Below are 11,893 nucleotides of genomic sequence, written 5' to 3'. Positions count from 1 at the left end.
AGGTAGTATATTAAATAGAAGTAAAGTTGAAAAATAGTTAAATTTTAAAAGAGAGTAATAAAGTTTAAAATTTTTCTTGATTAGTGTGAAACACATTGAAAATGACTTATAAATAGGATTAAAAGAGTAAGAGCTAAATAACTAATTTATAAATATTAAAAAAATTAGTTAAATTAGTTATTTGTAATAATCGAGTGCTGTTTTTCTTAAAATACTCTTATTAGTTATGTAAATTAGAATGAAAACCCTTTAATATGTACAATCACCATAGAAACTAGTACTTTGAAAAGAGAGAGAGAGAGAGAGACAAATTAGATAGGAATTTTATATTTTAAACCGCATTGAATCTCCAGCTAATTTTTATATTTAGAATTAGAGGTAGAGTAACATATTTTTTTGACTTTACACGTCATTCCTAGGGAAACATCTGTTTATAATAATTAGCAATCGTATTAATTGTATTTGAAAAAATTGGAGAAAAATTCTTACATGAATTCAAGTGCTGGTACTTTCTACGTATAAAAATTATGCAGAGTTGAGAGTACTGATACTTTTTTTTTATATATAAAAATATATCAAGTCCCTTTGTGTAATAAAATTTCCAAATAGAAAACTGTTCACTAATTTTGTATACGCAAAGTATGGGTACTTTGATTTAGATCTTTCTACAAATAAAGCTTTAAACGGGAGACTTCCGCCTAATTTTTCATATATAAAACTTCATTCTTTCCACTTTCATGGTGTTAGTGTAGTCACATAACATATTTGCATTTGGGAGATGTCACTACTTTAATGAAGAGAAAGGGAAAGAACAACTATGCGTCTCATTCTGTGGTGATGCAGCCTCTACAAGTCACATGCAAATTCAAGTACACTCAGTACGGTAATAATCACTTTTATAAACATTCTGAGTTTATTAGATTTACATCATTCATCTCTCATTTAAATGGTTTGGATTTGATTTCTTTTTTATTTTTATTTGTTCTAAATAATTATTTTAATATGTATATAATCTAGAATAAAAATAATTTCTTAACCGTCATTTTTTAAAAAATAATTTTTTATTTAAAAATAAATAATTAAAGATTTTAAATCTGTATCGTTCAAATCAAACACAGACAATTTAAATCTGATGAGTTTAGAGTATACATTAAGATAATAAGTATTGAAATGGTTCCCTACTCAATACTTTTTTGGTACAAACAATTATAGTTTTAGTACTCTCAACCTTCATTTTCCACGTGCAATTTGTACCCACCATGAGTATTCAATCATTTATAACTCAAGGGAATAGCTCCAACGTCCAACCTATTTATTATTTATTTATTGAAAAAATTAATCTCTTGGTTCATGTAGTTTTACTTGCTTGTAACTCATTTCTTATAGTTTTAATTCAATTGAAATTCAATCTCTAAATTTTAACTTACTATAACCAAATCTCTGCAGTATCAATCATTTAAAATTTGGTCCCTAAGTTTAATGAAATATATACTTTTGCTCTCTAAAATATAAAGACCAATATTTTAAAGGGATAGAGTACCTAAATACTCTAGAAGTATCTATGAAAAAGCACCTAGTATTTAGAAGTTTTTTGTTCGCTCTTATATATCCTGAAAGTTTTATTTCTTAACAAAAATACTCTGACCATTACCTATTATTAAGTTTGACTGTTAAATTATGTGGTTGAACCAATGTCTTTAATGGTCAAACTTAATGACGTATAGTGGTTCATGGCAGATATGCATGAAATAAAACTTTCATGACATATAAGAGCTTAAAAAAAAAAAACTTTCAGGTGATGTGTGCTCTTTTACGGATACTTCTAAATATTTAAGCATCTTATTTCTATTTTAAATAGTTAAAACTATAAGAACTTAGTTGTAATTAAGTCAAAACGATAAAAATTAAATTGCATCAAGTCCAAATTTAGAACTTGGGCAATTTTATTTATATGGACTATAACCCCTTCTGCAAAGGCCAACATTGGTCATAATGAATGTGGATCGGTTGAATGCTTTCAAGATTAAGATCAATGATCATAATATTTCTGTCAGAACGATGAATAAGATAAATAAATTTTTTTTTTAATCTTTATAGTTTTGATTTGGTTGAAACTCAATTTTTCAAGAGAAAATGACAATAAAAAACTGTAAACTATATGAAATTTTGATTTTGTCCTTTAAACCATATAATCCCTGCAGAAGACCAACTTTGATGGGAATTATGAAATATGGGTGAAAAGTTAAAAATACCCTCTGTTAATTGAAAGCATTAAAGAATTGTTTATTTCCAACTACTGTTATTTGCAATACTGAACTTTTAATTTTCTAATACTAAGTTGTTATTTGAAGTTGTGAAACTGTTATTTGCAATTGTAGACTTGTTATATCCAATGCTTAAGTTGTTATTTACAATAGTGGATTTGTTATTTATAGAAGCACGTTTTCAGCTTTTCGCCCGCATTCATAATTCCCATTAAGATTTGAATCTATTTAAAGGTCCCAAATCGGAATTTTATATATTCTAGTCTTTTATTGTCATTTTTCCAATTTGAATCCGTGTAAATACACATAGGACAGTTTTAGAAAAATTATTCTTATTTGAGACCCAAGCTTGATTCAAACTAGTCAATGTCTGTCTGGTCTTGTAATCTAATGACATAAAAAAATCCCCACGTTCAAACTTTTTGTAAAAAGTAATAAATGTGCGTAATAACAAAGACAATAATTAAATAGACAATAAAATGGAATTTTGAGATTATCATTTTCTTTAAAATATTGCATGAAAAAGTACTCAGTAAAAATATAGTAAAATTCTCACTCTAAAGTGAAAATTTGGATCAAAGAGAGTTGATAATCATATACTATTTGTCTAAAAACTTTTGAGTTTTGTTAATAAACCATTCTTTGATTAGTTGATCCAATCGATTCAGTGCAATAAGCCTAACTATAGCCCAACCATAGTCAAAAAAAATAATCAATAAAGTTATACGACTTTACTTCTACAAACTTAAATAGCCTGTTTGTATTCCCAGTGCAAATGACTTGTAAGCTGGTGGTGAACAAAAAGCAGGATCGGACAATCTGTGCTGCGTTTGAGTCACAAGCTCCCTCTATCTGCTTTTGGCTTTAAATTGTGCTTATAGCTGAAACTCTCCATTATGAAGCTTTTGTTGTAGACATGCTTGTCACGCTTCTCCCTATTATGATAATACGACATTTTTCTATTATGATATTTTAAATTTATCATTTAACATAATTTCATAAATATTCCATTTCTAATATTATTTTCTCATATTTTCTTAAAATTCCCATATTATGTAAACATAATACACACAGATATTATATAAGGAAACAAATGCCCTTTTAATGTAGATTTTTTAATAATATTTTCCATTTTTTAAAATCATTTTTCGTTTCATATTTACTTAAGTTGTGCACAATGTATCATCTAATTTATTATGTAACATCATTTGGTTTAAAAATTTTCACAGTACTATGATTTACAATTTAAATATATTTTATTTATTATCCAATCTAACTTTTTTAAAAATAAGCTGTTTTCTCTACTACAAATCTAACCGGGCACAGAAAAGATCATACACAAGAACAAGTAAGAAGTGAAAATTCACCATGAAATAGGCACTTATTCCAATGCACTCGAACCTGTCTGAGTCTCAAGCAAAGTACACTGCCTAATAGAGAGATATCTCATGACACAGTTGACAAATTATTAATTAGTAAAAATGTAATATAATAATTCCCAAATAATAAGAGGGTCTTATAAAACCCTATAGTCAATTAAAAAAGGGTTATCTTGCAATTTATGAGACAATTTTTTTTCATATACTTACTTTGTGTATTGCAAAATCACTTAAAATAAGTTAATTCAAACACCTTCTAAATCACACCTTACTTAGGGGCACTCTGAGAATCAGTTAAGTGATTCCCACTAGTGCGTATGTAATGAACAATTTTCTTTCTCCATCCCTTTGATCTTTATTGCCTTCTGAACTGAAATCGACATAGTCCATATTCCTAGGTTATGAATCTGAGATCCTTAAGCTTTGTAATGTTTCAGAGTCTAGCATTACGAAGTTGCTGCCTCAGCATTGGTCGAACGTACTCTTGGAAGCCATCAGGCACCACTGAATCATTCAGGGGATCCTTCCAGGCCTCTTCGTATAACTTGGGATATACGTTTCCGTCGTACCGGCCCAGAACCGAACCGAGGTAGTGATCAGTGTAATTAAATGAATCCACAAGCGCAATGGCATTAGGACGAACCTGACAAGATGTAATATCAAATTGTTAGCCTTGTAATAATGATTGATTTATGAAGAAGATGAATAGGGTTGAAATGATTAGGGAAAAACCTGGGAATACAAGGATCTCAGTTGCTCATTGGCAAGGGAAGCTTGGGTGGGAGTGATGCAGCCAGTGGAGAGGAAGTCACCCTGATGCTTATGAACAAGAAACAGAGCATATACGCTACATAGAATTTCTAATTGCTGCTTCACTCCTTTTCCAGGGATGTCTTGCTGCAACTTCTCAATGAATCTGAAAGCATCGGAATGGTCAGCTTAAATGTAGAAGAAAAATCTTGCAGTCACCAGTAAAATTCAAATTCTTAAGCTATTCACTGTTGGATTCTTTAACAAAAAAAGCCGTTACGCATCACACTGCTGTAATGTGCAATCTATGTGTATAATAAACAATACAGGGCAGAGGAAAAGCGGGGAAGGTAATAGAGAAAGAAAGCAAACACTAGTATTATGCGTTTCCCTACGATCAGTGAGGTCATCGTTTATAAGACAAGCGTTTGTACCGAGTAGTAAAAATCCCAAGACTCAATCATCAAGTGGACGAAAGAAAAGCAATCACCACCTCATTAATTGCAGGTATTGACAAGTGAGAAAATTATTAGAGGAAAGCTTACTTGGCAACAACAATTAACTGGCAATGAGCAACTGCTGCCTCAACTAGATCAGCTGAGAGTTCTTGGAAACCTACGCCAAAAAAATTGACATTTAATATGATCATATCCAATGATGTCCAAATGGCACACACCTTTCACAGCCAAACACAGTAGTGTTTTGAGATTTGATAAGTTTGAAGGAATAACAGCTTTAATTTTTTTTTTTTCCATTGTTCCTCGTGCCTCTGATCTTCATATTCTAAGCGACCTTAATTCATCCAGTTTATATATATAAATTTGGTTAGTTATCTATGCAAACAGCATGCATGCAAAAGATACAATCTTGAAGGTGTAGATATGCATATTCAACCTATAATTCCAATGTACACATGTACTAAACCAGCATCATAGGGGGACATGTATCATTGAAACTCAAGACATGTATGGCCTCCGTTTACAACAGTTTCAGTTTGCCAGGGTGGATCATTCCCCGCCTTCTCCCCACCCCTCTCTACCTTTCAACCAGAAGTGCAACGCGTGTGATAGAGTACCAAATACAAGGTCCCGTGCAATGAATTTGTGGAAATGATTTAATCTTACTTTATTTTATTAATATTTATTTTAGTGGTTTTAGTTCCTAGTTTAAGAACAGCACAAGTTTAAAAGCAAGTGGAATCTGTTAGCATTATTTACTGAATCAAGTATTTTATTTTAAATATTTTTATTAAACATGTTCGGGTCTGCTATTTTCCTAAGTCATGCATTAGTGGGCTTAAATTTTAGGGAGTCAATTATTTTCCTGTCTAAGAATATTATCTGGAAGATAAAATCAGTATTTGTTTTATGAGTGGAGATTCTCCTGAAGCTTTATTAGTTGTGCGAGTTTAAGATTCTTACTCATTCTAATGAAGATTTCTTTTCATCCTTTTTTTTACTTGGTAAAGTATGGGCCTTGGGCATGAAACACCCAATACAGAATGTTGACTCGAGGCTCCAACGCAAGCCAGTCAGCACAGAAGTTATCTTCTCTGTACGTATGTAGGATCCTAATTTCCCAGCATCCATCAATCAACCTTTGTATTTGTTTCAGTATCTATTATTCTTACCATCAAGCAACCCTCGTAGCAGAGCCACAATGGCTACTGAGTCATATTTAAATTTTACCTTCCTCGGTCTGAGCCTGCTCAAAGCACAAAAAGCCGACCACACACACCAAAGCTCTGCCTCCATCGCTGTAAATTATGATTTCATAATTTAATAAAAACTTTTTCTTCCTCATTTTCAGCTACCCATCTCCTATCAGGGTGAGTGAAGTTTTTTGATACCCTAACAAAGTGCATATAACTTGTCACTCGTGCAAGATAGACATATTTACCTTCTTCAGGGCTGGCAAACTTGGCAAGATTTTTGGCGCAGGCAACAGACATCCTAACAGCCCTAGCTTCAAATGCTTCCAGCACTATATTAGGGGTCAACCAATCCCTAGCTGCAACCAATGAAATCAAAGAGAAAAACTATCACTCATGAAGGGCGTGTGCATAGTTCATAATATAACTGAAAAATCATACTGGATTTGTTTGCAACAAAATTGATATGGCTAGAATATGCATATTATGGAGCAATAGTTAAACCTTGTTTAACATCAGATCGACATTGCATAAGATGTTCCGCCCGTCCCATGTAAGCTGTTGTGCCAACAGGCATTTTTCCAGAGCCCAACTGAGAAACAGTCTTCATGAGATGCCTTGCCACCTGTAGGTAATTTTCTAGAAGAATGTCATCCAATGCAAAAGACCTAAATAATATCCAATAACTAATCAGAAATGAAAACTTCTGCATAAAGCAAGATACAGTCATGCAAGCACAAAATAAAGATAATTGTTTTACTTGTTTTAACCCTATCAAGGATTTTTTTTTTTAATGTTCTAAAACGCTAAGATTTGCTACCCTGAAATTCAAAATTACTAAAAGAAAGCGTGCAGCATCTGATATATAAATAAATAAATAAATAAAAACTGTACAACAAACTGTAGATGTCTTTAAGATTGTATGAAAACCAGTGGACAATAAACAAATCACCAGCTCTTCATCAAGAGGCTGGCTGTCATAGTGCACTTTAAGTATAACTCAGCCTCAGGGACGAGGAAGAATGCAAGGCATAGTATACCAACTAGTCTGAAGCATGCTGTATTTTGAGTCCCTGAAGTTAGATGTATTTTTTGAGCCCAAGAAAGTAAGATACACTTAAAATATAACAGACCTGTAAAAGTAGCACAATATTATCGCCTTCGTAAGTGCAGGCTGGAACATAGACTGCAAATAACTCAGGAAGCCCGCTGCTACAGAGGTAACCATGCCCACCACATAGTTTACGACATTCTTCAATGCCATCCTACAAATGGAGGTGAACCTAACATGAACTTGAGAGAAGTCTAAGAAAATATGAACCGAAAACCATGCATAAGGACGCCCTAAATGGACTGACCATATTGAATCCTAAGGAACTCCATTGCAGAAAAGATAAGACAAAATTGCAGAATAATTGAGTTGTCTAAAGACAACAACCATAGCAGATTGTGCACCAACCTTAAATTTATAAGTCGACAGAAAAGTGATGTCAAATTGATATGCACAAAGAATCATGTACTAGAATCCATACACAAGGCATTTAAGATTTCAAGCCATGATGCTCGATCACACAAAGTAACGGCTTTTGATTCATAATGTCAAAATTACACCCCTAAAGGGCATTATGTTCATAATATCAACCAATTAAAAGATTAAAAAAAGCAGATCAAATTCAGAACTGATAAAGCATAAGAAACCCATAACAGAAATGGAAGAAAACAAGCTTAATATACTGGGGGGAGAAAAAAAAAAGAAGTGAAAGAGCCCCAGCATGATGACAATTCATTCGCTAGTAAATGGTATCGAATTATATAATGCAGAAACAGTTGCCTTCTAGTTGAAATGTTGTTATGGCAATGTTACCATCCCATAAGATGCTTAATAATTAATTTGATGAAACCGAAGGAAAAGAAACTAAAGAACAAAATTGGGCTCGGGACAGAATAAGCAAGGGCCCAAGAAAATTAAATATACCAACAAAGACCAATTGTTAATGGGATGAATAGAACTTGTTAAGACATACAGCAGTTGCTGAAGTAGTCAAGGACTTCAACCCAGCAGTACATGCATGAGCCTCAGGCAATGTTGAAAAATCATTAGCTTCCAGTCTTTTCGTCACATCCATATATAGCCATTTCAACCACTCGCCAACAAATCTGAAAGCATAAGCAGAAGCCAGCAAAGGGAAGAGCCTAGCTTGCTGTGTCTTGTAATCAATTACCTAGAAGAAGATAGGTAGAAAAAAGAGACGTATTATACAATAAATGAACATATAGAGGAAGAAAAATTTTTTGACAGGAAAACAGAAACATTAGTGCATCAATACTCAGCGTATCAGTGATTTCCCATCTTCATGTCAAATGATGCAAAGCCACCAGCCTTTTTTTTTTTTTTTTTAAAATAACCGACACCAGTCAGTTTTTATGTTGACTAGATGACAGATCTAAATACACATTTCAATATCATACAGATCATGTAGAAGATCAGTAAAGAGCCCATAAACCTTCTCATTACAAATTATAGACGTAAGTGGAAAACAAAGACAATCAGGATCATAACATAGACTAATACCTTAATTTCAAATTTTTACAACAAATTTGGTTTCATCCCCCTCCTTATGACATTTCACAAAATTAATGTCTCAATTTCAAATTTCATACTGTGAATTAGGGTTCAGCCCCCTCTTCCTTACATTCCACAAATTAGACAAACTAAGAAATTTGAAATACTGAAGGAGATTTCAAACAGCATAACTCCATGCAATACAAACACTCCTGAAAAAATGCATGGACAGAGGGCTTCAAAGCTTACCTGTGTTTCTGGACTTCCATTTTGTGATCCAAACTGCCTTCGAACAGCACTATATCTTGTAGCAATGCAAACTGCTCGTGACAAAGCAGTTGATGCATCTGCTACAATTGTTTGCCTCACATATACCATAGTACCATAGACTAATTGTCGTGGAACATTGGATTGGACATATTTCCCTTGTCTTGTAACCTGTGAAACCCTGGAATGTTCAACATAAAACTTAGAACAGTCATACACCAGATCTGTTGACAGAAATTGATAATCACTGTGCATCATTTTAAATGACGAGAAGAGCCAAGTTAAGCTCATCTTTTCATGGACAAATTATATTAATAAATCAGAAGCTTCAGGAATCGACATCAATGCATGTAGCAATCTGAAGCAGTTTTCTTGTCCTGGAAGCCACTTCGAGAATTTGCTCTCTGCATAAACAGAAAACGTAGGAACCAAAGCAATGCTCCAAAATTTCTTTTCTTCAACTAATTGGCATTAACCATCAACTTTGTGATAGAGAAATTTCTGAAACTGAATAAATGATGAAAGGCTCTTCTGTTTTCCGGGGTAAGGTCAGTGGGCATCTATCGCATGTAATGCATGAAATATCTAGTATATAATCTCCTCCTGGGACAGTGGAGTTGGCAAAGTAGAACTAACCTCATCAACATTTGACTCCTTGGAATTCGTACATGGTCAAACCTAAGAACTCCATTGTCCATGGTGTTGTAGGCTGCATTTCCAAACTTCATTCCAATGTCACCCACGGTTATTCCTGGAAGAGGTAAGTGGTCATCCAAGCTCCGGAGCTGGACAATGAAACCTTCAAGTTGGACATATAGTTAGTTATTTAAAGTTTAAATCTGAAACCAGCCACTTGGATGGTTAAGTTTGACAATTACCATGCACTCCATGGTCTTGACCATCAGTAATTAGGCGGCCGTAGACAACAGCATGAGTTGAGATCTTACCCAATCCACCAGGCCACCACTGTTTAAGTCAGATTCAGAGAAGTCATCATATTTGATATCTTTATAAACACAACTTTTGAAAACGACATACATGCAGTGGATGCATTTAAAAGGCCAGAGTGGACTTTTTCTGGTTATGCATTCGTTAATGCATTAAATAAATAAACAAAAAGATTGTATTATCTAAATTATTTATTACTTCCTGCTGGCAAAAACTTATTTATTACTTCCTAAATGATTGGTAGAAAACTCTGACTCATCACTCATTTTACTCACTTTGCAGGAAGTCAATGTGGGGCTATGAATGACAAACTCATCCGTTTGGGGATCAAAGGTTGCAGTTGTTTCAAGCCCTTGAACATTGGATCCATGGCCAAGCTCCGTCTGGGCATAACAACCGATTATTTGCATCTTATAAGCTAAAGGCAGCCACTTTTGCTGCTGCTCATCAGTGCCTTGTCCTTTGATAGCTGGCACAAACATTCCCTGCCAGAGAGTATGAATAAATAAAATTTAGTTGAAGCAGCTGAATTGACATCCACTTCAGAAACAGGAAGGCAATCAGAGCCAAAATAAAAAATTCTACCCAATGAAGATCTGTAAATGCAGGCTCATCAATAAAGGATCTAAGTCTTTTAGCTTCCTCTTCTGTAAGAATAATGATTACAATGTTATAAAGTATGACAAATAGGAAACATAAAAGACAACAAATATCACCCAAAAAATAGAAAAAGGAAAAAACGCCCGCAATAGAAGAAATGAAAATAATAACTGGATACAAAGAATCCTGGGGGAAAAACTCACCATTAAGACGGAGCTCAATGATCCTTTTCCAAGCATAAGCTGTTTTCCGTAAAGTGTTCTTGAATAATTCCTTTCTACCCAGCATGGTCCTATCATCCTTTCTGAAAGCCTGGAAACGACAAACGACCAATCAAGGTTTTAGGAAGTTGCATAGGCAACGATCACCATCTATTACTAAACTGTCGCAGAAGGGGGGGAAACAGAAACTGTTTCCAACCAAGCTAATTGGAAAAATATTCCATTAAAATTAAAATAGAAAATCTACTTGCTCGTGTTACATAGTAGTTTTTGTAACCTTAACAAATCGATGAAATTTCATAATGCTTATAGCCATGAACCAGTTCTTATGAGCAGTTATCCAACGGCAGAAAAGTCTCAACAACAACTGGCGGGCTTCTAATTTTTCCATAGTTCCATTTTAAACTTATCAATAACCTTCCAGAGCAGCATAAACTCTGAACATGAATTTATTTGTGCGCCACAGAGAAGCTGATTTTGTCGACAAAAACATTTTCACGTCTAACTATCGTACTGTGGTCACCACATGTCAAAGCAAAATCATCAGAAAGACAAGTCAACTGCTGAGGGAGAAAAACAGGGGGTATCAAGAACATGAAATATCTGCTCTCATAATCAACTCAGAAGAAACAAATTCAGTGGGATGGCTCGAACCGGTTCCAGTAGAAGTAACTCACCGGATCGCTGGCAACAAGGCGGGCAATTCTATCGGAAACTTCAAAAGCCTCACGAGAACCGGCCCAGACGATCTTCATCTCATCGACATCGAACTGTGCATTGTTCCTCTCAGGAGACAAGTAATCGACACCTTCCATTTTCGAACACGAATCAACCACAAAGCCTAACAGAAACACCACAAATTTGCCAGTAAAGGCAATTGAAAGTTCAACCACCCAGGCTTCGGAGGACTGCGATTAGCTCTGAAGATGGGATTTTCGAAAAGATAGGATGAATAATCCCTTATCTGTACTTCGACTTTTCCATTTTACGGAAGGAAAAAAAGGATCTTGATAACGAGTCAATGAGCTACCTACCCCACCATTTCCATGCTCATTCCGTCAAATTATTACTTTGTTGGGTTCTGACCTTATTGTATTATATATCCATTTTTCACGTGATTCATTTCATCGTTCGTTTTCTTTTCTTTTTCGGGTCTGAACATGTTTTGATTGATCGTTTGTTTGTGTGGTAAGCATTTTCTATTTTTCTAAACGTTTAAAAGATCACGAAGCCTGAAAATTATATGGTCG

The 11,893-nt window shown here is 34.2% G+C and overlaps 1 protein-coding gene across 1 annotated transcript; it reads right to left on the bottom strand.

The window, feature by feature from the left end:
* Positions 1-3,784: 3,784 nt before the first annotated feature.
* Positions 3,785-11,675, bottom strand: LOC114730063 (peroxisomal acyl-coenzyme A oxidase 1). The gene is made up of 14 exons (XM_028917080.1): positions 11,321-11,675; positions 10,626-10,734; positions 10,408-10,469; positions 10,098-10,307; positions 9,753-9,840; positions 9,511-9,673; positions 8,857-9,055; positions 8,069-8,266; positions 7,178-7,309; positions 6,549-6,669; positions 6,293-6,403; positions 4,939-5,008; positions 4,376-4,559; positions 3,785-4,286 (listed from the first exon to the last, which is right to left on the bottom strand). The coding sequence occupies exons 1-14, from the start codon at positions 11,456-11,458 to the stop codon at positions 4,077-4,079; spliced, it is 1,995 nt and encodes a 664-aa protein (XP_028772913.1). The 5' UTR covers positions 11,459-11,675; the 3' UTR covers positions 3,785-4,076.
* Positions 11,676-11,893: the final 218 nt, after the last annotated feature.

Source organism: Neltuma alba, unplaced genomic scaffold (assembly GCF_004799145.2).
Source record: "Neltuma alba isolate B1F8T4 unplaced genomic scaffold, ASM479914v2 tig00012701_pilon, whole genome shotgun sequence".
Lineage (NCBI taxonomy): Eukaryota > Viridiplantae > Streptophyta > Magnoliopsida > Fabales > Fabaceae > Neltuma > Neltuma alba.
This window is presented reverse-complemented; position numbering and strand designations above follow the sequence as displayed.